Source organism: Athene noctua, chromosome 1 (genome assembly GCF_965140245.1).
Source record: "Athene noctua chromosome 1, bAthNoc1.hap1.1, whole genome shotgun sequence".
Taxonomy (NCBI): domain Eukaryota; kingdom Metazoa; phylum Chordata; class Aves; order Strigiformes; family Strigidae; genus Athene; species Athene noctua.
The window spans coordinates 133,645,481-133,671,818 of record NC_134037.1 but is presented as its reverse complement, the minus strand read 5'-3'; the positions used below and the strand labels follow the sequence as shown (position 1 = coordinate 133,671,818).

Sequence of the window (26,338 nt, the reverse complement as noted above, 5' to 3'; positions counted from 1 at the left end):
AGATACTAAATTGCTTTCTAAACTAGAATTCTGAACGACTCTCTCCAGTTTTGTTCCTTAAGACTGAACTGCTTTCACATGGAAGGGACATGGCTTACACATTGGAAGACCCCATATAATAGTACACTATATGCTGTATTCAGTATAGAATCTGTTTTATCATTTGAATATAGAAATAGCTTTTCATCATATACAGTGGAGCTATTATGGTATGGTAAACAGGAAATCAATGTATCTTGGTATATTAACATTCATCTTTTCCTTGGATACAGTAAAAATCAAAAGAGAGTTAACTGAATGTGATACAAACAGAATTTTAAAGACTAATCTATTTCTTAGATATAAATAACCTGACATTTAAAATGAAGGCAGAAACTCCAAGCTTGTCCTATATTATCTGTAGTATTGAGTTTCCATAGTTTTGAATAGAAATATTCAGTGTGCTTGCATAAGTCTGAATTTTTGTTATGCTTATTACTAGCTGTTTACTTAAATTAATAAGTATGAATTACCTGCTGACCAAAAATAATTCAATTATACCTGGGCATGTATCCTTTCATATGTTGAGGGGAAAATTGTGTTCGGTAATTCTTCTCATGTTACCAACAAGAGAGGAAGAAAAATATTGCATGAGTGTTTTATGGGCCAGTCCAACCCACTCTGATCTAAGCCGTGATCAGTGGATTGTTGTGGTTTAGAGACCTGTTGCCAGTGATGAAGGACAGAGGAATGTAGGCAGAGTTTAAAGCAGCCATGGTTTGTTTCTCACTCCATCAGACAGCAGCATCTAGTAGGGGTCCAAGGACTCAGCCTCACACCTTTAGCAGGCACATTAATTGTTCAACTATCAGTTTCCTTAGCAGTAAAATAAAACTATGTGGTATATAAAGAACAAAATACTTAGCAATATTATGGCCAGTTTTATAATTATTCCAAATAGTAGCAGTTATATGCCTGTTTCATGAAGCTTTGAGTCAGGTAGGGAAGATGTCTAGCTCTAAATTCTATCCTGTAGTAAATTACACTTGCAGTTCTTTAAGAGCAAAAAGGGAAGATAGTGTTCAAATTTATTTGCTGTCTGTTAGGAGACACAACATCAGGGATGACAGTGTTACCAGCACTATCTTGATAAATTGCCTGAGCACCTAGGTCAACAAAAGACTGGGATCTGCAGGTGTAAGGACATGTACCAGTTCCATGTCCCTTGGTTGGGTTTTTTTTATAGTGTACCTTAAATATATGGTGAGTTATTCTTACATATACACGCTGAGTTGGTAAAACAAATAAGGAAAATTGATTTAACCCATTCTTAAACATCAGAACATACATCTCTCCTCCATTCTGAATTTTGGGAGCTGGCACTTTACATAGCACTTGTTGGATTCGCTTTCCAGATCACGTGAATGGTCACTGTACAAGCCCAACATCCCAGAGCTGCGGTTCAGGAAAGCGACTTTCCAGCGCTGATGTCTCAAAAGCAAACCGCCGAGGGCCTGGGAGGCCCCCCTTCAGAAAAGCGCAGTCTGCAGCCTGCATGGAGATTTCTCTCCCAGTCACCACAGAAGGTGGGTGGCATTGACTATTTTGTTAAGTATTTGTGAAATTCTCACCGGGTGTGAAAGCAAATCAGTTTAGCATGATCCTTGTCCTAGTCATCACCCTGAACTGCTGTCTTCATCTGACTGTTTAGAATTAGAACGACGCGTGTGCGTTAGTGTTGTTACTAACAAGCCTGCTCCTGAGCTCTGTGCTGCCTAGGGATGTGGTTTGCTGAACCTCTTACAGCCGTCCCCTCACCTGTACGGATCCGGTGCTTTGTTCTGGAAGAGCAGTTGTTCATAGCAGCTTATGTACACTTACTGTGACAGCTAGTAGTACTAACATTTTAAACTCTCATTGTCTCTACTTACCAAGTCTGAAAATGAGTAAGATATTTTTAGAATGTGAGTTCAGGCTTAAATAAATAAATAATATTTATTGGTACTAAAGACTTTTATAAAATTCCACAGTCCCTGTATAACTATAACCCATAATCTAATCAAGTTTTTGTATTTCTAATAATTTTCTTGCTTTAATGCTTGAAAAAAGTCTTCAAATCTTAATCTACCTGAGCGCCGTCTCAATGAAACTGAGAGATACAAATTGTGCCACTCATGGCGACGCGTTGTGCTTAAAACTTAGAATAAGCCCATTGTAGTTTCAGCAGTGCCAACAATTTCACTGCAGATTGTATAAGCAGAAGCATTGAGCTGACACGTTTTTCTTCAGTGTTTATAGTGTTCCCACTCTGCTGGTGGTGTCCTTGATCCTTGTCTTCCAGCTCCCCCCCATTCTTCCGATAGAATTAATGTATTGTCTGCGCAGAAAAGGTTTAGTCTATCAAAAAGTGAAAAAGCATAGCATCAGAATAAATGGGTAGGACTGTAGTGTTGGTTGCATTCAATTTTAGTAATAGGCAAAAATGTAATAGTATTTAAACAACGGAAATTATAGCGTTTGATATTTTTATTATTAAAATAATTAACTTTAAAAATTCTTTTAAAAATCCAGGTTATAATTTTAAACAAGTTGCATAATAATTTCCTAAGTGCCTAAGAGATAATGATCCCCTGTGGCGACTGTCTGGGTTGTAGCATGGCCTGACCCCCCTGATGCTGTAAGTGATAGATAATCAACAACACCATGACCTTAGCCCTCTGTCTTGAAGGAACATCTGTATCCTAACCTGCCTACCTGCAAAGGTGTCTGCACCACAGTTCTTTACAGCTGGAACCAGTACTCCCTAATTTTGCTGACTGTTAATGGAGACAAAGCAAGGGGAATTGTATCACTCACAGTGTCTAATTTTGTATGTTTAAATGCAAATTATTGCAAATAACTTTGTTACTAGTGGCAAATTGCTAGAATCTTTGATTCATGTTTTTTTCTTTATGATAATATAAACTAGCAAATTCTTTTTTGGCCTTTCTTCTACTTACTGTGGGGGTCACACAACAGAAAAAAAATGGTGTCTATGTGGGTGAGAACCCTGTAAGAAAATATCCTAATTTGGCACAGAGGGTTCTAAGGTTATGTTCCTGACTGGAATGGAGCCGACATCCTGAAGTAGGATGTTCTACTTAAGAACAGCATTTACCTACATTCATTCATGGAGCACAGGGCAAAGCATGGCCAGAGGCTCTCTGCAAAACGGCTGCACTCACTGGAGGTGTCACCATCTTCCAGCTTATGTCATTAGGTCCCTGGTAGTCACCTCTCATCAAGTAGATGCTAACACACCAGAACAGATACTGGTGGCAGAGAGATCCTTTGAGTTGTTCATTTTTGTCTAAGTACAGAAACATTAGCTTTCTATAAAGCTTTCCATATTGGGTTACATTATCCAACTCCCTTTGCAATAACGCAGATAAGAAATGTCCACGTTATCTATTTTTCTGACTTTACTAGACGAGTATTAACCTTCTGCAGAGGAACAGGGTCAAAAACTTGGAGAGTAGTGACATTTCAACTGATACTGTTGTTTCTTCAGTGACCGTCCAACCATCTCTCCTTTAGGAGAATGTTACCATATCATTGTACTCTTCAAAGATTAAGTCATAGGCTGAAAAGCAAAAATGTTAAATCGCATTGTAGGATTCATATATGACAAAGTGTAATCCTCAGCAATCACTTATAAGAAGTAATCCTGTTTAAATACTAAAGCTACTATAAATTTCAGTTTTGACTTGGATTAATTAATGGCTCCTGTGTGAACATTGTACTAAAGCAGATTTACAGAGCTCTTAGGTGTTTAGAAATTCCTGTGAATAAGGACAGTTTTCATCTATGTAATCACCAATTCTTTCTGCACATTAGTTATTGATGACGATCATAACATAACCCTTTCATCCACCTCTCTTTATGCACCACACAAATATGGTAAGTACCGTTGTCATATAATAGCTCGTGGTGGGAAATATATCACTGCCACAGTAGTTTCTATTGCTGTGTGGTTCTCTTCATTCTCTGTAGTACCAGACTCTTCTGGAATTCTTAAATGGAGATACTGCGGCAATATGAGCACCACTTGTACATAACCAGTCCACAGTACTACCTAATTCTTTTATGCTGCTGCTTTTCTTTTTCCCTCCCATCCTCACAGAATAAGTAGGGTCACTGGTAGGCAGAACCTACAACTCCCTAAGATCCCACTGATGCTTGTGTCCAGAACATTTATTAATACAGTGATATTTTCAATGGAATAATGATGCTTTCTGTATATCTGTATCCTGAAAGATTCACATTCTGTTGTTCATTACTAATTGTAATACCTGTGAAGTTTAATATTAAAGTATATCTCTTTATAGAGATAATCATCTAACTTCTTTTCAGGGACATGGAGTAAATTTAAGAAAGTGACATAAAAAAAAAATCCCTATTTAAAAGTATCAGTGGTGTCACTTAAATGGTATTACAGATCTCAGTAAGGTCAGTGAAATGACTGTCTTTAGAGTAATTTATATTAACATGTAATAGGATGGAGTATGGCTTCGGTTTGTCCTTGAGTGTGGGGGTTTGTGTAAAAGTCACATTTCAGCAGGTCTATAGACTAAAATAATTTTCTGATTATTTATATTCTCTCATTAAAACAAAGCCATCTGTCTGAGTTGTCTAAACTTTTTTTTAGATGTGTGTGGTATTAGTCTTTTGACTTCTAGACTACCAACTGATCTGTCTGGAATGACTGACATTCCACCATTCTTCATGCATCTTGAATTGCTAGATGGATTTGGCAAGTGGTTTGATTTATACTAAATAATATAGTGGAAGGTGGTATGATCCTTGAAAGATTTTTAGGCTGGGATTAAGGAGGAGAGTGAGGGAGAAGGAAGATGAGAAGTTAAAATGTTTGTGAAAGTATATACTGAGAAAAAGCATTCTCTCCAAAATGTGGAACTGTCTGATCAAAACCTTCTGGTTGGGCTGTTCCAAAATAAACGAAAAAATCCGCTCTGTGCTAAGAATTTATTGGCTGCTTAGGAGTATATGCTGCAATAAACAATAGATGTATTCACAATTTTTTTTTTAATGTGGTGCATCAAGATACATATTTTATGTCCTCGCTAGAGAGGTAGTATTTCAGGTTAGTATTTGATAGGGTTTTATTATTCTACCTGAGTAGAATTTTGATTAGAGATTGCTATCTCACTAGTGTTAAGCGGTTTTTATACATAAAGAAAAAAGTCTTCATATGGGGGTAGATGGTTCTTACCTTTTCTTGAGCCTATCTCTGGGGCACTGATAACACTGAGAGATTTTTTTTAATAATGCTTCTGGTTCCTGCTCTTTACAACCTCTTCTAATTGATTTGATTAAAAAGGTAATACATTTTGGTGACTAATCATAAGATATCTATTAGAATAAATCAGTCTTCTCCTCTAGCACTGGATTTCAAAACCTACTTATTTAAATCTGGTCTTTCTGTACAATGGGAACTCTATTTCCAGCATTTTCATCAAGTCTATTTTCAAGCAACTTTCACACAATAAATTCTTCTGACTTCATTCCTGTTAGCTGATTGTCAAGGTTTTGCTGAGTCTTACATCTTTACATGTGTAGAAGGATTCCTGATATAGAAAAGCAATTTTTAAGAACTTCTTTGCAATGATGCATCAGAGAAAGAAAATGGAAGGGGGGGGGGGGGGGGGGGGGGGCCGTGGTGTGTCGTCTTGTTGTCTGCTGGTCAAAATATTGCAAACTGTTCAGTTTCATAAAGTGCTGGTATTTCTTCCACATTCATAGAAGAATAAATCAAAAGGCAAGTAACAGTAGCAGAGGAGTGGTGTCTATGCGTGCATGGTTACTGTTACTGCTTAAACCTATGTCCTTCCCTAGTATCCTCATCTAACACAGAAAAACTTGAAAAGCTCTTTTAAAATTCAAGTAGATTTTATTCCAAAGCTAAAGATTACTGCTATTTCAGTTTCAAAGCCTGTCATGTTGTTTGTTTGGTTGTTTTGGTTTTCTTTTTTACCCAGAACACTAGTGTGTAGATCAAATAACTTGTTATGGCTATATTTTAGTCAATAAATAGCCAGACATTTAATACAGCACTTCTCAAATACCATTTATGCTCTTTAAAATGTTCCATGTTGTCCTGTAGTATCTTCTGGTTTCATAAATGCAGTATTCTCACTATAACTATATTAAAAAATTCTGTAGCTGCTCAATATTCTATATCTAATTTTAGAACTTTACAAGTTCTTAATAGCATATTATTGATTTTAAACAATCTTGTTTTCACATACTTTTGATTAAGCTGTTTTTTCCTTGAAATAATATAAAATTTAATTGCATTGTAAACAAGATCACAAATTTAGGAAATTCCATTGTTGAACTGCTAAAATCTGAATTTCTTCTAGTCCTTTTCAACCAGAAGTTTTTGAGACTTTAGGAGTTAGTGAATATATTTCTTTGAGAAGGTTTTCTGGCACAGGTTATAAACTTTTTTTTTTAAATCAAGTTAACATTGTGCTTTTAAATATCAACAACAATAAAAATTGCACATGAATGCAAATTATTCTTAGTCAAGAAAATCCTTTCAGAGATTCTATCCCATGATAACATTCTGTAGAAAGGGAATGTGTTTTGTCTCCAGGCTTAGTGGATTTCTTTGCAGGCAGTAGCCATTTGCACTGATCGTGTCTGTCTGTTCCAGCTTTGGGCTCCAACTAGCACCCTTTTTTGTCTGCAGATGTCCTCACAGAAACATAAAAATGGGGATTATATTAACCTTTTGTTTAGCTTCTTTGAGGAAAATGTGTTCCCCTACCTGGTTCACCTCCTGTCCTGTTGCAAAGATCCAAACCAGTTGATCTCAGTCTAAGAGCTAATACTGCGTAGCTGTTAAACCCATGAAAGCCCCCTTCCCATCTAGAACAGCAGAGAGCCCAGCCTGATCAAGAATTCCAGTGTAGATGAATAGGCCCAAAACATCTGCTCTCCTTCTGCATAGGGAAACAAATCTGTATTTCAGTCGAATTTTTAATTGTAATTTTAGATTAAAGAAAACACTGAATTAAAGAAAACAGTGACGTTAAAGAATAAAAATAAAATTGTTGTGGGAGGAACTCAGTGTGGTTACACTTGTATAGCCGGTGGGTATATGGATGTGTGCACAGATACATATGCTGGCATGCAGTCCTCTTTGCTTCAATAAATTAGAACCAACTCTGAGAAGTCTTTCAGATTTGATATTTCTTGGTTATTTCTTTTTTCAAACATTCTGCTTTTTTAAGCCGGTTTGCATTCTCTAGTGCATGACTTGCTAGTTGCCATCAAGAGCTTGTGCTGACAGACTCTCCCATTTTTCCCTCCTTGCCTGCCTTCACACCAAAACCAGGAAATTCTCTATATGTATGTCCATATGTGGTTATAGCATACATCTTAGGAAGAAAGTGAAGACAGAGTGGAGTTTTCCTTTGAAATGTTGTGTTTGGAAATTTATTTAGTCCCACCAGCAGTGATGGAATACTGTCCTTTTTTAAAATTATTTTTGTTTTCTATTATGTAGTTTTTAACTAGCCCAGCTTCATCACCCTTGACTAGAAAGGCCATTTAAGTCTTAGTGCTACAAACTTGCCTCTGAACAAGGAGTCCTAACAAGCGTTTGCTGTGCATTGTAATTTTCTAAGAATGCTGAAAGCAGAGTGAATTTGCTTTAGCTTTTTGGATGTTTTTGAATTTTCCTTAGCTTTGCTTTAAAATAATTCAGTTTCAGCATTTACTTCAGCTTTTGGATTAACTCTTTTGATTATTTCAAATTTTGATTACAAATAGAGCCCTTGAATTGAAATGTCACTGTGAGCTGGCAAAATGAACCACTCAAGAATATTTAATAACCTTATCAAAAATTCTATGGCAAGGACAATATATTTTCCATGTTAATAGATCCAGTAAGTTTTTCTCTTACATCTGCATATAGAATGACTAAAACTGTTTGGGGGATAAATTGTTTTGTCTCTTGAGTGATTTTGTTCAATTTGTTTTGGAAATGGGTAGTATTTGATATATATTATATCCTTTAAACTTCTTTTATTATTCAAAAGTATTTATGAATTAGTATTTATGAATTATGAAAAAGTATTATGGCCATAAGAAGCCTTGTAGACAGCCTGGCAAAGACTTCCAGATTTTTTTCCGATGAATTTTGGTTTAGGTTTTAGTGCTGAGTATTTTGAAGCTTTTGGTTTGGTTTTTTAGATTCAGCAAATTTTACAGTCATCTTCTGTGTACATGTATCAGCCTGTTACTTTGGTCTATTATTTCTATAACAGGATTTCCAAAGTTTTAGGATTGATCTATACCTTAACCAATATTAGCCTGTAAATATGTGTGTGAAGCCATAGAGAAGGGCTGACCTTTGCTCTCGTAAATCCAGTATGCTGTAATCAGGAAATACGATAGTGAGTGGTTATCTTATAAAAAGTCCATATCCTAGGGAATCAAGCCCAGCTGATGTCATGCTTTGTGTTGCAGTATTTTCTACATAACTTCTATACAATTTATATCAGTTTTTCTCTTGTCAGTTATGGCCACGCTGTTGTGCTGTCTGCAGCTGTGCTGTGCACGTAGCACACTGGATTTTTTTGCACTGGATGGGTGAATGTGACCATTAGGCTTCCTTCCCATGTGGTGAGGTGCGGGGAGAAGAGGGACAGTTCTGGGTTTTATCATTGTCTTTTTTTTTTTTTCTCTTGGGTCTATTGAGTCTGAAGCCCACATGTGGATGTGAACTAAGTGATGGTGGCCTAGGAGATGGTCACTGCCGTTTTCAAAGGTAGTGGTTCCTAGGCCTCCAAAGAAAGAGAAGCAACCTGGTTGCTTGATCTAGAAAAATACTGAAGAAAAAGCACAAAATGATTCAAATGTATAGCAGGATACTGCAGAAAGGAAGGGAATAATCTGCTGCCCGTGTCTGCTGAGAAAACGACAGGATGTAATGGACATAAATTACTCAAGCAGAGGCATAACTTCAGGGAGACAGTAGCGGATTCATCATGATCAAAAGGGTAGTTAACCGCAGAAATGGATTCTCTGAGGAGGTTATTGCATCTCTGGCAGGTTTTCAGAACAGCTCATACTCTCCACCGCATTCTCTTTGCCATGCCTCTCCCTACTGCAGAGTGGATGATTCTGCTAAACTTTGTTCCCCAAGCAGCCAGCCAAACTGACACTTACCTGATCCTCTGGGCATGTTACAGCAGTCATGGGACCACACTTCATGAGGGCCCTACATGCCACCGCTTTTCACAGCTAGGCTTTCACAGCAGGTGGAAAGCCCTTGGCTTGAAATTGTTTTATTTATTTCTCAGTGATGGGGTTATGGCATTGGTCCTGCTTTTAAATAATTTCCATTTTGTTAGCATTTGAAGTTACTTTACACCATTGTAACTATTAACGGTAAGAATAGTATAATAGGAAATAACTTAGAGACACTAGGGTAAACCATAGTCTCCACTAATTGCTCAGTTTGTCATCACATTTCTTGTCTGTGCAGAGAAGCAGATAAAAATGTTGCAGAGAGGACCTTTTCTATATCTAGACAATCTGTTCCTTACTGCAGAAAGCATTATTCAAATAAAAAATAAGTTATTAGGAAGCTGAAATATTTTTTTCCTCTATTTAGCAAAATCACAGCACTTCAGGTCTAGTGGGCACTGCACACTCAAAGATTTCTGAATGGCAAGAGGGCCCCCACTTTCTAGACTCTAGAAATGGTGTTCAAGTTCCACAGAACATAGTCATATTTTATAATAGGTTCACAGTAAATAAAAAATAGGACCAGAAGGGCCAGAAATCTTAGGCTTAGCCTCTCAGCTGAGCATCGTAGCCATCGGGGGCTCAGCTTCCAGGGGAGACACGAAGAATGATGTTCCTCATTAGACCTTCTGGTCACAGATGCATAGGGTGTGGGTGGATGGAGTCGGTCCTCTTAGACTGATTTGTGCCTACAGCTTACAGCCTCCAGTTTTCTGCTGGGTGCTACAGTCACTAGACTGCAAAAGGCCAGTGGAGCTGTCATCAGCTAGACTGAATCATAATCTTTGTCGGATCTAACCACTGGTTTCCCTCAGAGGTTTCAGTGGCATTTAAGTGTGTCTGCCTAAATCTGGTCATAACAGAGCTTGCAATGCCTTATGTCCCTGGTAAAAACAGTGGAGGGAGGTTTTCCAAAGACGGAGGTTTTCCAAAGACTGAGGTCCCTTGTGAGAGAGCATGTCTGATGGCTAGGAAGGGCCTGGGAAGAAATGGAGAAGAGCATTGTGTGGGTGCATGTGAACTGCTGGTGCTTAAATTCCAAATCTGTTGGGCTAGGTAGAGTTCATTTTTGTTTTTTCCTTGGAGTACATTTTCTGTCAGGTTCTACTAGGATGTTAGGATACACTAGCTTTCTTTCAGGAATCTGCAAATTTTCCTTGTTTTTAAAACAATCAAGTAAATGAAAATTTAGTTCTTACATTCACTGAATGTCTAGTCAGTTTTAATTTAAATGATTATTTGATTCCAAATTAAGCTACTTTCACACTGTACTCTAGGCATGTTGAATTTGGAGGGTGTGTTTTGGACTGCATTCTCAACTTTAGCATTTTTGTGCTTGCTAGCAACCGCTTCAGATCAACATAAACTGTTTCTCTACATCTGAAATAATTTTTGAAACATTTTTGAAAGTGGAACACACTGTTGGGTGGTTCCTGGTACTTCTGTGACAGAATGGAATAGGTGGTGGGCTGTTGTGTGTAGAGAACTAGGGAAGAGTATGGGAATATTCTAAGATTGTTCAAGTTATGTGATGATAGCTGTTCCACATGTATTTTAAAGCAAAGCTTTTCTAACCACACTTGAGTTACACAAGCATAGGATCTATCAGAGGGTAAAGAGAGTCCTTTAAAATGCTTTCACTTGCTCTGTTATAACATTAACTATTTTGACTTTGTTGTTGAATGAATCCAAGGTTTTTCTTCTATAATGCCTTTTGTCTCCACCTTATTCTTTGGTACTTTCACATACGAAAGATACACAACATACTATTCTTTCCCAAACCATCAATGTTATGAAAGACACTTTAGCAGAATGGATATTTTAGGTTGGGATTTAAGTTCTAAAGAATTGTGATGCCTTTGATTAAAAAAACAATGTCCAAAATTACAAACTATATCCAAATTGAGCTCCTAGCGATCTGAATGTGAAGACAGTTTGTTTGTGTAAGTTGAGGAAAGTGATTCATACAAATGAATATGGAAGTTTGATAGATTAGCTGTAAGGATCTCTCACATGTTTATCTTTCTATAAAAATGCTTATCTCTACTCCATTTTCAATATGAAGATCTGCTCTAACAGCTCCCTTCTGATTTTAAAACATGCTGAACTAAAACCTAAGCCTGAACTTTATCATATTCTGGAAATATCAAAATAAAGATTCAAGTCTGGTGACTTGAATCTATTTTCTCTTTCAGGCCTTTTTTTTGCTATCATTTACATCAGTCTTGTATCAGTACGATTCCATGAAGCCATTCAGGTTGCAGTTCTATAACTGTAGCAACTTCAGGGCAATATGTTTCAGAACTTTTTCCAGGGATAGTCAAGCATCCCACAACTGTGAGTTCTGTATAAGTGCAGACATAGTCACCCTCATTTGAATGCTCTGCAAGCAGTATAGTCACAGACTTTTCAACAGAGTTTTAGGGAAACTTATTTGTGTTGATCCAGTAGGAAATCATTCACAGTAAAATCCCAGATGATTATTGCATTGTTTGTGCTTAAGACAACTTCTGCTGCTTTCTAGTGAATTGCTTTATGTGGAATGCAGCTTTAGAGTGGTGCTATTAAAAATGCGTTTGAAGATGTTTTTAGCCAAGTAAACGTGCAGTGTTCTTAATTACGTGAAAACCCTGCAGTGTTTCTTCCTGCCCCTTCCTCCTCTGTTGCTGAAGCATTGCCGTCAGTAATATGGTTCGGTCGCTGTGTCTCTGATGTTACGGTGTGCAAGTTCATGTTTGAAGTATAATTCCTTTACTGTATGTTTACACTGGCATTCAGCACTTTGCATGCTTTCTTAACTATATCATTTTGAAAGTGACAGATTTATCTTAAAATTTTAAGATGATGATCCTTAAACTGGCATAATATCTTAATAGTTTCATTAACTTCTGTTAGGTCTGATATTTGGGATTAAAGCTTTTAGAAATCTCCAAGTGAGGAGGATATAAACCATTTATCTTTGATTCCAGAATATATCAGTTTCCATATCAAAAAATGTCAATTTTTGTGTATGTTTTATAAGCAGACCAATTAGTATCTTAAAACCAGCAAAGGACCTATAAATAGCATCCAAGACACTGACAGTCAGTTGCAAAACTCTTCAGTAATGAATGTAAACATTTGCAGTGAAAATGTTGATCTTTGTTACTGGTAATTTTTCTTCATTCCCCATAACAAGTGATACTTTTACTTTCATGATTTCTAACCTCAGGAAGAAAATTATGCTTCTGTGTTAGTGCTAACTCAACTATTCTAAAATAATCACGACAACAATTTCTTGGAAGAGATGATTGGTGAGGATGTGTTACCCTTACAAAGCCCTTGCTGCAGCTGAGAATAGAGAAGTCAGGACATTCCCTTGAAGATGGCATATATAGATTTTTTTTTTTTTCCTAATTCCATGGGAAAGTAAGGAAATTCCAGTTTTATTTCCACTGAACAAAAGGAAGTTAAAAACTCTCTGCAGTATCTGCTCTGTAAAGGTGACAGCTGAAGCACATGGAATCATTTACTCAAGTTGTCTTTTAAACTCTCAGGAAAAAACCCAAGCCCTAAAATTAAATCTTCTCCTAGAAACCAGTGCACTGCAGCGGGACAGCTCTGTCATGCAAGGAAAGAGCTAGGACAATAACTGCTCAGGGCTGCTTCCTATAAATGTCATGATGACAGTTGGCTCAATTGTTCTTGTCCTTTTGCAATGCATGCGATTTTGTGGCAGTAGGTTACATTTCCAGACGGGCAATGCTTCAGCAATTACACGGAATCAGTACATTCTCACACGACGAGCTTCACTATACTGCTCACACATGGATGAACAAAGGTAAGACTCATAAACACTGGCTTCATTTTTATCCTAGCATGTGAGTTGAAGTGTCCTCTGTGTTTCTGTCAGGGAGGTGGGTAGCAAGTTAGAGGTTTTGCAGATTTACAGAAGCCTTCTATTTGTATGCTGCTGCTCATTGCTGGGATTTAACACGGTGCAGTGTTACGAAGAAAGTTCGTTCCTGAGTTTCCATCTGCATGTCACTAACCCAAACCATGCATTGGACAGGGCTGAATGAAAACATTTTGAAGAAAGCGGGACTACCATTAGAGGAGTAGTGGTGTTTATATTGTGTTGTCTTAACCCATGGAATGCAGCTTTTTGAAATGCACTGACTGCAGATAATAATGCTTTTTCTGCTCAGAGCTGCTCATAGTCTAACAGCATCTCCCAAACAGCAGTCACTCGTTAGCTTTCGGGGACACTGGACCACTCTGATGGTGCTCTCAGCTCTTCTGTTGCTAGCTGCAGGAACAGCCCGAAGACCTATTTGGAAAGAAAGAAGAGCCAAAAAATCCAGGTCGGCAAGAGGAAGAGGAGGAAAAAGGACATGGTTGTCTGAGACAGACAGCTGGATGGGAGCAGAGGGATCCTGGGAGTTGGATATGTGCCTCTCCGAGAAAAGGGAATACTGGACTCCCTCAAAGCAGGAGGCAATGTAGAGGCAGGAGCACATTTATGGGAAAGTGTCATGTAGCAGGATGTTCTGTGGAGGAGGAGAAGAGGGAAAGAGAACCAAGGAGCAGAGAAGTATCTGCTTTTACATATGAATGTCCTGTCCCCTTACTGAAGCAGGGAGTCCAAATAAATTTTGTTTGACCTGGGTTACAGGGAGTACCTGGAAGTGCTTCAGACTCATGAAGAAAGATGTAGCTGATATTCTTGCTACACCCATCATGCAGGGCAAGAAGAGGAAAATATAAGAGAAAACCCACAATATGGCGGCTGGGTTAAGGATTACTACAGATTGGCAGTGTTCGTACAGGTCAACTTTTAGATGGGACATCGTTTCACAACATAGCAATCATGCTACAAAAGGATATGGCAAGTTTTTAAAATTTCCCAAAGAGTTTTTAAAATTTCTTATGTTTCTCTAGGATACAACAGAGTGGTTTCTAAATGGAGAATTTGGGGTATAATCTCTTTGAGAAAGGAGTCCCAGGGAATAGGCCTAAACTAAATTTGATCCCAAATTCTAGGAAGAGGAGAGATTTCTACCTTGCTTTAGAGTTAGCCCATAAAGTCACACAGTGGTTGCAGCCTTTCATAGTTTTTGGTTTGCTGTTCAGATGTGTTTAATGACATCAAATTTTGGTATGTGTTGTGCTGGTCTTTAGAATTTCAGTTTGAGTAGTGTATTTAATAGAAAATGGCACAGTATGTTCCCAAAAGTGTCCCAAAGATTATATCTGTTAGTGTCAGTTCTGTGAAGATGTATTAGTTAACTGTACGCACAGGAGTGAGGAACATTTCTTGTTAATTTAGGGAGGGAGAAAGCTTGATGACACATGCAAATGGCACATCATATATTTTAAGTTCCGTGTATGTCGCCTACACTAACTGCATTTGTCCTTTCAACATCTTTCTCAGTTTGAGCAGTACCATATTTGAATTTTATGTGACTGTGATATTAATACACCTGTTAAAGGGAAAATTAATTACATAATAACATTTTTTTTTACAATTAGGTACCTGTTGGGGGAAAAATAAGTAAATAAATGAATATATGTGGAGCCCTGATGAAATTGCTGTCTTCCCCTTCTTTAGCTGGCAGCTGTCACTGTGCTTAGGAAGGAGCTGGGCCAACCAGTCCACTGCAGGAGAAGTACAAAGTGCTTGGGGTTATGGGAGACACTAATTCTCAAGGTATTAGAAGCTGTGTTTGCACACAAATAAACAATCCTAGTTTTATGGAGATACACTTAGCAGTACAGAGCCAGAACTAGAAAGCTACAGCAGTGCCTACATGAAGGTGAAACGGGGTGAGGGCAGTGCTTGGAAGTTCAAGTAGGCGTAAGTTACTCTTCTGTGAGAGTGGGACTGAAGTACCAGGGATGGCTATCCTGTGAAGCTTCTGTTTGACAAGTTACGGATGCCCCCAAAGAACAGAAGCTGGCCCAAGTGTGAAAAAGCAGAAGAATCATCTGCCCCCATCCCTGTGTGCCAACTTTTAAGGTAGCATATGTAGTAACGCTTAGTGTGGTTCCAGTGCTTCGCCATGGTTCTCTCCAGTCTTTCTCAGGTAGTTGCTGTGAAGATGATGATTTCAGCAGTTGACACTGAGTCATCTGAGTAGGGGAATACAATGCTGCAATATGTTGTGCGAGGAAGAGATTCACCAGCAAAACTGCTGCTTCTGGTGGGGAGCAGGAGCCATATATACGGTATGAGGCTTAGCCCAGTTTTAAGTTGGAGTACGTGAGAAAGTCCTTTTCTAATTTTATTCTTCAACCATGGCAGAAAGTATTCCTCTTTTAGATATTTCCAGTTCTCTCTCCTGAGCTGTTAGAAGGATAATTTCACACCAGACATGGATCTACTTCATAGTCATAGGTTCAGAAGTGAGCCTTTTATCTCCGGTCCAATAGCTTCAACTATTATTCCACCTCCAGAACCTCCCAGTCCTCTAGTTGTTATTGTTGGAGAAGAGCATGTGAGGTTTCCAATGATCTAGCCCTATTTTTGACTACAGCACTGGCAGAAATTGTTTTGCAGAGACTGTGCTAGCAGACAGCCCTACTCTCTTCTTCCCTCTGGCTCCTTTACTCTTCAGTAACTTTTTAGCCTCAGTGAGCTTTATCGCCTCCAATGTGTTGCCACCAGCAGTTCCTGCTAATGCCAGGAGCTCCCTCACACAGCTTTGTGCTTCCTGCCTGGCACTGGGCAAAGCAGAGCAGAGATCATTTGCCCTACAGCAGTCAGACCCTGTTTGTTGTTATTTCACTCTGCAAAGTTCAGAGACCGTCTCCATACCTACATATTTGCAGCAAGGACAATAGGGCTCTGTTTCCAGCTGGCTCTTGCTGTTGCCTGCTAACGCTTGGCTGGAAAGATCACAGAATCATCTTGGTTGGAAAAGACCTTGAAGCTCCTCCAGTCCAACCATGAACCTCACACTGACTGTTCCCAACTCCACCAGATCCCTCAGCGCTGGGTCAACCCGACTCTTCAACCCCTCCAGGGATGGGGACTCCCCCCCTGCCCTGGGCAGCCCATTCCAATGCCCAACAACCCCTTCTGCAAAGAAATACTTCCTAAGAGCCAGTCTGACCCTGCCCTGGCGCAGCTTGAGGCCATTCCCTCTTGGCCTGGCGCTGGTTCCTTGGCTCAAGAGACTCATCCCCCCTCTCTGCACCCTCCTTTCAGGTAGCTATAGAGTGCGATGAGGTCTCCCCTCAGCCTCCTCTTCTCCAGACTAAACCCCCCCAGTTCCCTCAGCCGCTCCCCATCAGACCTGTGCTCCAGACCCTGCACCAGCTCCGTTGCCCTTCTCTGGACACGCTCGAGTCATTCAATGGCCTTTTTGGAGTGAGGGGCCCAAAACTGAACCCAGTCATCGAGGTGTGGCCTCACCAGTGCCGAACACACTCAGTAAGTGTGGTAAGATCCCTCACCACGCAGCTGTTGCCAAGGGCACAGAGGAGTTTTCTCACTTTGCTCCCTGGGAAGCCAGAGTTTATTTCCCCTGAGATGTTTTTGATGCTGGGATCAGTTTACCAATGGGTGTCTTTTCCCCAGAGAGCAGTTATCAATAGCTTGACGATAAACGGTGGCTGTGAACATGGTGCTAGAACGTCCTACTGGTGGAGCCATGCGCAGAGCAAAGGACACATGCTCTGAAGCTGGTAATGGTGTCTCCCCTCATGTCCTGTAGCAGTGAGATACATGGATTAATTTTAAATGCATTGGTAACATATGGGCCTAATATTATTTCATGCTATTTAGAACAAGTCCTTTGAGCTAAGGCTGTTGTAAATTCTAATTAGTCTGTGCTAATCTCCATAAGAAACAGCCATTTCTAATGCAGATCTAACTGATGAGGTCTGACAGCATTTTCCACACTGGCAGCAAGCTGGTATTGTGCTACTATCAGAATGTTTGCTCAGGTTAGGAAAACTCTATTTTCTGTACTCTACAGGGAGTTTGCATTTGCTGCAGGCTCGTGCCTGTTCTAGGATTGCCAGTTTATGCCTGTTTGCTTGTATTTATTTACACAGAAAATAGGGAAAACTCCTTCAGCCGTTCCCGAAGCTCCAGCGTGTCCAGTATCGACAGGGACTCAAAGGAGGCAATCACAGCTTTGTACTTCATGGAGTCCTTTGCCCGAAAAAACGACTCTGCTGTCTCCCCCTGTCTCTGGGTTGGAACGGGCCTCGGTATGGTCTTAATCCTCTCCCTTAATCTGCCTGCTAGTGACGACTTACGGCAGTCAGAGCCGGTCATGGTGTCGCCAAGTGGTAAGAGTGCAGCTCTTTTCCTGTTTATTATCTGTCTTGGTACAACAAGGGGAATAACTGCATGATTTTGTATGGCCTTTTGGGCAGGAGTTTCTCGACACATGTATGAAGCAACGGTCACTCACTGCATAGAGGGCACACAGGTGAAGATGCAGATTGATGAACTGAGTCACTCTGGTTGTGTTATTTTCCAAGATTACCTTGTGTCATGGGCAAATTCACACGTTTCCTGTGAGGAAAAGGAAATGAGCAGAGTTCCTTCATATGAAATCAGAGTCCTGTGTACAGGTTTGATGCAATCCTATCTAGGGTGCTGTGAACCGTTTGGCTGTCTTACTATCAAAAAGCTGCAAAAAAGCAGAAGGGAGTTCAGGAAAGGAAACAAAAATGTTGGCAGGTTGATGTACCAGGAGAGATCCTTGGCTGAGTGAGTGACAGATGGTATAGCAGCGAGAACAGAGGGCTGAGAGAGGTCAGGTCTGAGGAGAGGCAGTATGCGCTTAGTATGTTTAAAATAAAATAATGATGACAAAAATCAGAGGATGCACAGGAATAGAGGTTTCTCACCCCCAGTTTGTTTAGAAAAGCAATGCTGGAAGGTCACCAGACTAAGGAGAGCAATTTCACTGCTGGGGAATAACTACCCTACTAGTATAAAGTAGAGATAAACAACAGCCTGTGTTTATGGTATTTAATAGCATGTATTATATAGATTATGTGGTATAGGCTGCCTGAGATCTTTTCAGTACTGGCAGCCTGTTTGTTCACTTTCTTTTGCGGTCAGAAAGGAGAGAGGAAGACTTGTCACATTAGCTAGATCAACCTGTGTGCTCTTATTTACAAAAGCTGAATGGCGGCTATGCTGCACGCCTTCAGAGTCCTGACAACAAGCTTAACTGCGGTGCCAGTGAGAGGATATTATGTTTTGCAGGCACAGTTCTGACCCTGAAAGGAGCTGTGCTGACCTTTGCGTGCTTGGACTGCATGGGGACATTGACACATCCACCGTATGAAGTATGGAGGGACCCACACAGTGCTGATGATGGTGAAAAAACAAGAAAAAGGAAACTTGTCATGCATTCCCCTTCTTCCTCCCAGGATATGGGTGATCATCAATTTGCAGTCATTTGTTCAGAAAAACAAGCCAAAGTCTTCTCATTGCCTTCCCAAACATGTCTTTATGTCCACAACATCACCGAAACGTCCTTTTTATTGCGAGCAGATGTGGTCACCCTCTGTAACAGCGTCTGTCTGGCGTGCTTTTGTGCCAATGGGCACATCATGACACTGAGGTACTTATCTAACTAATCTTGTGGCAAAACTAAGCAAAGAGGTGGCACGGTGCCATCACGTTCCACTTGTGCTTGCTCCAGAGTGCCTGATGCTCTGCCTTCGCTCCCGGGGTCGGGGGGGGTGGTGGGGTGGGGAGGAAGCATTTAATGCCCTGCCTTGCCTGCTGCCATACCCTGGCCAGTCTCCACACGGGGAGTTAAGGCAGCTGCACAGCAAAGCAAACTCCTTTATTTCCTGGTAATCCCCCCACCTGTGACAATTTAACTATCATAAAATTAACTATCAAAAAATAAAGCCCTGGTAATTTTGCTCAGTTATGGCAAGTATAGAGAAAGTGAGGCATAGAAAGGTGCTGTTTGTCCAGTGTGAAGCAGCACATCCCATTCTTACCGTTTTGGAAGATTTTTCTGCTCAGAGCACCTAGTTTTCCTTCCTTGTCATCTTCAGCAGAGAGCTGACCGTGCAGTAGCCCTATAGTCGCTCTCAGCTTCCCTTACCCCTTTTCCCCAGCCAAGCTGTTTAGATTTTGGAAAGTGCCATCCAAAATGGCAAACCAAAAGCTGGAGGGCAGCAAAGGTGATGCTGGAGCCTTTGTCTGTGGGGTGCAAGCAGCTGCCCAGCCATGTGGCACGAGCCATACTGTGCCACATGCATGTCCCAAATCCAGGCAGAAGGTCATTGAGGCAAGGCAGCTGAAACTTCTACATGCAGGGAAACGAAGTACGACGAGAAGGCAGCATGTTTATGGCAGAATTTTTCAGCTTAGATCTGCACTTTATTGCAGTTATGAAAAGCATAAACTTAAATGTTGGTTTAAAATGCAGCCACAGAGCAGGTGTATGATGTGTGGCAGCTGGTAACTAACCTCAGAACCTGCTTCTCTTCAGCTTGCCCAGCCTTCGCCCACTGCTGGACATCAACTATTTGCCTGTAACAGACATGAGGATAGCGAGGACCTTTTGTTTCACTAACGAAGGGCAAGCTTTGTATCTCAGCTCTCCCACAGAGATCCAGCGCCTGACCTACAGCCAGGAGATGTGTGACAATCTGCAGGTAGGGCTCACACTCTTACTTTGGTGCCTCTGTGCTTCTGTAAATTGCCTTTGAGATGTATATTGCCATGTGTTTACAGCTGGATTTTACAGAATCACAGAATGATCTCGGTTGGAAAAGACCTTGAAGATCATCCAGTCCAACCATTAAGCCCACGCTGACCGTTCTCAACTCCACCAGATCCCTCAGCACTAGTATTAGTATTTGAAGTGAAGGCTGTGCTGTCGGGGCAGGACAGACATGTTCCTTTCTGCTTGCCCTGGCTGAACGATGTCAAAGCAGCAGGGAGAGGTCAGCAGCTCTGTGGCTGTTCGGGCTTTTCCATGACACCGTCACCTTGCTCTTGTGCCCTCACGGCTGGCCCAAGCCTGCAGCCTGCCCGCACATAATTGCCATCTCTGCTGGCTCTGTACAGAGGCAGATTTGTGCCCAAATGGGACTCTTCACAGCCTGCTTCTCTCAAAGTCCTACTGTATGAAAGACCAGCTGTTAAAAATGACTGAAGGGAAAGAAGGGGAAGCTACAAATGGATAGCAGCTACGGCAGTTGGTACCAGCATGTGTCCGATCACACAGCAACTGCCTCAGTGAAAACATGAATTCCTTCCCATATTTTTATAATTTTTAATTTTAACTCTAAAAATATCTTAATACCTGCAGCTTTCAGAAGATAGGTGGGAGCATGAGACAAACCAGTGTGGTTAGTATCAAAAAATAGGCTCTGTTTTAATATTTTTTTTAATTATTTACCATTGTTTTTACTCAAATAATCGGTACTCCCCTTCTTCCACATGAGGAAAGCATCTCCTATTGTACATTAAAATACAGTAGCTACAGAAATGGTCTAATTGAAATAATTTATTTTGAGGAAAAGGTCTTTACAATGTTAGATTTAAGTTGGTTGGGTTTTTTTTTTTTTTACAATGAAAATGCAAATTAAAAAGTCATTTACTGAAGAGGAGGAATTGTAAGAGGTTACAGGGAGAAACATGAGTAATAAAAGGGAAGAAAAGAGGGGGAATGAGTTCTAGGTTATATAATTAGCAGTGAACTAGAAATATAAAAGAAATGGTCCTGCCAGCACTCATTATGCCCTAGGGACTAACATGTGCTGAGCTGCTCAACTCACATCACAGCACTGTCTGTCTCAAGTCTGTAAAACAGTGCAAGGATCGAGCTTTGCACACAAGCTTTTCCGTGTCAGAGAAGAGATTATTTAGCTGGAAACCAATTTTTAAATGATCAAAAGGTTTGATCAATGTATCTTAGAATATGGACCTACAGTGAGAGGCTGTGACAAGCTAGATTTTTTTTTTAAATTAACCTTAATAGCGTCATATGGTAACCAACCAAAGGGAAACAGCCCTTGTTTCTCTGTACTGCCAGACTGCTTTGTATGGCTGCTTGTATCTTGGCTTTTATGCAGAAGACAGTAAAAGGCTTGCACAGTCATTCTGTACGTACAAAAAGCAGGTGACCCAGTATCACCTGCTACCTAGGAAAAGAAAGCCAGGCTGCATGAGAGCCTCCACTTAGGCTCGAAGGGCTGCAGTAATTTTTCTCCCCAGAGCAGGTGACGGTGCAGAGGAGCAGTAGCAGTCCCAGGGCTGTCCCAGCACTCGGCCTCCCAGAAGCCAGGCGTGTGGTGCAGCACAGCTTCTCTATCTGCCCATTGAGGCTTGGCTGAGCAAACACAAAGCTGAGAAACAGGGCAGCAACCGTCCTCAGCGCATATAGCCTCCCTGGCTTCAAACACTAACGGGACTGTACACTTTCTTTATCAGTTTAAGTCTGGAGAGCCCACTTCTCTTAGTACTGCTGCAAATAAATTGGAGCCGGAGGTTGGTTGGGTTGACTGCTCCAAGACCTGGCACCGTGACCATGTGTATTGAGCATTACTGCCAACGCAGGGGGCACAGTGGAGGTTGTAGGGAAGGTGATGCCATTTTGTTTAAAAACAAAACCCACAAACAAAACACAAAACCCAAAGAAACAACTGAACTGCTACCAAGCACTGAACTCAGGTATGTATAAAAACAGCAAGCCCTGCTTGCCTGCATAATCACTAAAGGAAAACTCATAACTCAGAACAAATTGTTTATTCAATTATAGTGTCGCCTCTGCTGTTTCTAAGCAAAATGTGATCTTAGCACCCGTATTTTCACTCTGTATTGCTTATTTTTTTTTCTCTGGGGTAATGAACATAAGGCTGGGCAGTGACAAACCAAGTCCCTTTGAAAGCATGAGTGAATCAAGTTAGCCCAACTATTTGCCTGTCATGAAACACAAATGTTAAGTACTCAATACTGTTCACACAACAGACATTTAAAACCTTATTGATTAGATCCAATGCATGCAGTTCATTAATGCAAACAAAAAAAACACCTAGAATTGCTTTTGCCTCACTAATTTTTTTTCACATGGACTTTTGTCTGACACTGCTAGGACATGCTTGGGGATTTGTTTACTCCTGTGGAAACACCAGAAGCCCAAAACAGAGGCTTTCTCAAAGGACTTTTTGGAGGAAGTGGTCAAGCTTTTGACAGAGAGGAGCTTTGTAAGTAATTTATTAGGGTTTGTTTGGTTTTTTTTTTGTTAGAAATTAGTTCATGTGAATGCCTTTGTCACCTAGGAATGGAGTGGTTCACAAGATTTAGATCACTGATGAAAAGATAAAGATGACAGCATGAAGAAAGGGGAGAGTCCTCAGTTGCCTTCCCACGATTCCTTTACCTGGGCAGCTTCTTTTCAGCAGTTGGGAGTGGGTGGGCAGAGGCACAACTGCACCATCGATATGCTGATGCACAGAGCAAAATCTTCCACACGTTCCACGTGCACATCAAATGCTCAAGCGTCACTGCAGCGAGGCTGCAGCTTGAGGGCAAGAAGCACGGGCAGAGCCCCCGCCAGGAGCTCATTCCTGTTTGTTTGTCCGTGTCTGCAGTCGGCGAGGCCACGGCGGGAAAAGCCTCCCGCAGCCTGGCCCAGCATATCCCCGGCTCGGGTGGAATTGAAGGCGTGCGAGGAGCTGCAGGAGGAGTCATCGGGGACTTGACTCGTGCCCGCATCGCCCTGGATGAGAGAGGACAGAAACTGGGAGAGCTGGACGAAAGGACCGCGAGCATGATGGCCAGCGCAGAGGCCTTCTCCAAACATGCACACGAGGTAGGGACCCTGGCACCACACCTCCAGAACCGAGCCTTTGCTTCCCTTCGGGAAAGTCAATTAGGGTTCGCCACGTTGGTTTAGGTGTACTCATGTTAACTGACACACCATTTTTCTTGCTCCCAAACAATGAGAATGCTGAAAATACACTGCCACTGCACACCTCCTTCCCTTCATGTGTTCATAAATGAGCATCCATTGTTATCCTCTGAATTTAGAATGTGGCACTTCCTATCTCTTGCCTTTCTCACTAATTCATTATGATTTTTTTTTTTTTTTAAGCCACTTAGTACAGTACATCTATGCAGTAGGGCAGGAAACAGGTAGGTGGATGTGTATATAGGAACCTTTACAGATCTCAATGGGGAGAAGAGAACATTTCCAGTACAACGCTGTGGTATGGTTATACAGAACAGGGATTGCCTGGAATAGACAGCTTCTGTGCTTCAAGCTGGAAATGGAAAGCTCTTCCATCCCACGCTGTTTAGTCGATTCCCAGCCTTAAGTGATTTTCCTTGAAGATAAAACAACATTAAAGAACACTTGCCAAAATGCATGGGTTTTTTTTCATTTAACATGCCTCATGTTTCTGGACAAGACCTTTATATTTTTACTGGCTTTTGTAAGTGTGAGGCAAAAATATGCAGAAAGAATGTGCCCCAAAATGCAAAAAGTTTATATATTCAGGGGGTATCTCCTCTGCTCCCATGGATAAGCTTCTTTCTATAGTAAAATGCAAGTTCCTGGTTATGCCCACACCTCTGCACTTTCCTTCTGGAAAAAGTAGTTAAAGATCCTGAGGAAAAAAATCTTTTCATGAACAGCAATAGAAGGTAATTATTATTTTTTTAAAATGTAACAATTATTAAATTAAATACAAAGTCTCAGCGGACTCAAGACCTGACGACACTGTTATTTAAGTACTGCACTGCTCTTTCTTTTTTACTTATGAAGTTAATGGGCACTTAACGTGACAGTTAATGCGTAATACCTCCTATACAGAACAGTGGTTTATATCCATTTGTTTTGTTTCCCATTTCTGTAGGTGATGCTGAAATACAAGGACAAAAAGTGGTACCAGTTTTAGAATTTCAAAGAAGCTGCTTGTGGCTTTAAGAACACTGTTCAGGGAAGCAACATTTCTTCCCAAATCTACCAGTCACTGGCCAGAGACAGTTTTTTTCCTCCTAGAAGATGTTTTCCTGTTACTATTATTGGATTCATCACAGTGGGAGTCAAGGAGAAATTTTACAGACCGTGACACAGAAGCTAGAATCATGTGGGTCTTAGTCCAACAGCTGGCTCATGCGGTAGCCAGTTTGTTTCCAAAAGGAACTCAACCATCACTGTGGCATGTAGTTTTTCAGAAGCTGTAGGTATGAACTGTGGGGAGTGTGTCTGGTTAAAAATATTCTGTACAAACTCAAATGTTAATGCACTTATAAAACTTTGCATGACTAATTGACATATTAAAGAAAAAGAAAGCATGTTGTGACCGAAGAAAAATGGGATTTATTTCTATCCTGAGCAAAAAAAAAACCCCACAAATGGCAAAAATCTTTATTTTTTAAAAGTGACATTACAAAAACCCAGTACATTTCAAGCATGTTTCCTACTGTTCTCAACATAAAAATGAGTTGAGCTGCATTTTCCTATCTATTTCCCTTGAAATCAGTGCTCTTTAACTCCTACCAGAAAATAAATAAATCCAAAATCCTCTGCACAAAATCTACAGATTTTTGAAGTAGTTAGACAGACACTATCTGAAATGTCATTAAAATGTGAGCATAAATGGTTTATTTGCAATTCAGAGCACATACCATGTCATCCTTACCTGTACTTTTAAAAACATGCTCTAGATTCATCTCCGTTGTTCTTGAAGGGGGCTGTGGCATTTTTCATCCCTGTGGTGTCTGTATCACTTGGTTGCCTTATTTCTCAGCAGTAAGAATAGAAAACCAGCTTAGGAAATCTCCTCTTGAAGTCAGGAAAGACAAGATGAGAAAGCACAGTCCTGTCCAGATCTGCTCACAGAAGCTGCTTAGCAACTTGTAGAGCAGCAATTTTTCTTAAGTGGTCAGTTGAAATTATGCTAAGGAAACTGCACAGTAACCCCCCTAAAGCTGGGGAGGGGGAGAGGTCAGAGCAGCAAAACTCAGTGATGGGTCAGGGGAGGAGCACAAAGAGAAAACAATTGTCAACATGCAGTGTTGAATTGGCATATATATAAAAAATCACCATGGGTGAGTGACAACTGATTTTCTGCTTGCACTGCTAGAAGCGATTTGCTTCTGCTTCAAAGTGGCTTCTACAGTGAACTCTGCAGAAAACTCTCCAACCTGCAGCTACAGAAAAGAACCTGTTACCTGTCAACGTGAATAGATTCCTAGTCCCCGAGTGTGCTGCAGCCACAGTAGCTCTACAAGAGCCTCACAGGTCAACTGTTAAGTTAGAAATTTTTCCAAGATATTTTTCCAAGACTGGCTTGGAAAGAAGGCACTGAAGACTTGTTTTCATGTGCCTGGATGTAGTTTCAAATTAGAAAAGTGAGGAAAAGGTGGAAAAGCAGCATTTCAAAATTTTCTTTATGAGAAGACTGATATCCTGTCCCTTCAAAGGAGTCCTAACAGACGCTGATGCAGACAGGCAGCATCCCCCTCCTAACTTGACCTTAACTTCACCGCTGTTTATATCACCCTGGTGTTCAGATGATCTCTCTCAAAGATACTTTTCCCCCATCCTTACAACATAATAAACCCCAGGAATTTGTACAGTCCATAAGTCTGACCACTATCAGCCCAGCTGTACAAGTCAAAGGGCTGGAACAGATTTGAGGTGTTAAATTCACATTGTAGCATAAGTGGGATTTCATGCTTTACAGGATTTTTACATTTCTCTGTGGGAAAAATCAAAATTATGGCCCTGACAGGTCTAGCTCAGCTCAGCAAGTTTTTCCTGTGACAGACAAACTGCTCTATAATTGTGACAAATGTAGAAACTTGGAGTTGTCCATGAGCTAAGAAGATGTCTGGGGAGAGGCGGGATGGTGTGAGGAAACAGCAAAAACTCACCACGCTGATGCCAATAGGAACTAGGTTGGGGAACCCCTTCTTGTGTGTGTGAGGAAACACCACTGTAACAAGGCATCTAGAATGAGACATAAATGAGAACAACATTACAGTGATTCTACCTTCTGTTTAAATGTATATTCACTCCGCCTGTGCTCTGGGCTATACTCCAAAACCACT

At 40.7% G+C, this 26,338-nt stretch overlaps 1 protein-coding gene across 1 annotated transcript in view; it reads left to right on the top strand.

The window, feature by feature from the left end:
• STXBP5L (syntaxin binding protein 5L) overlaps positions 1–26,086 on the top strand; it is a 202,229-nt gene extending 176,143 nt beyond the window's left edge. Inside the window, exons 21-27 of the mRNA XM_074900267.1 lie at positions 1,395–1,565; positions 17,341–17,580; positions 18,512–18,872; positions 19,761–19,926; positions 22,371–22,482; positions 22,870–23,090; positions 24,136–26,086. Of these exons, the coding sequence (XP_074756368.1) occupies positions 1,395–1,565; positions 17,341–17,580; positions 18,512–18,872; positions 19,761–19,926; positions 22,371–22,482; positions 22,870–23,090; positions 24,136–24,177 (1,313 nt within the window). The 3' untranslated portion in view covers positions 24,178–26,086. The remainder of the gene's footprint in view (positions 1–1,394; positions 1,566–17,340; positions 17,581–18,511; positions 18,873–19,760; positions 19,927–22,370; positions 22,483–22,869; positions 23,091–24,135) is intronic.
• Positions 26,087–26,338: the final 252 nt, after the last annotated feature.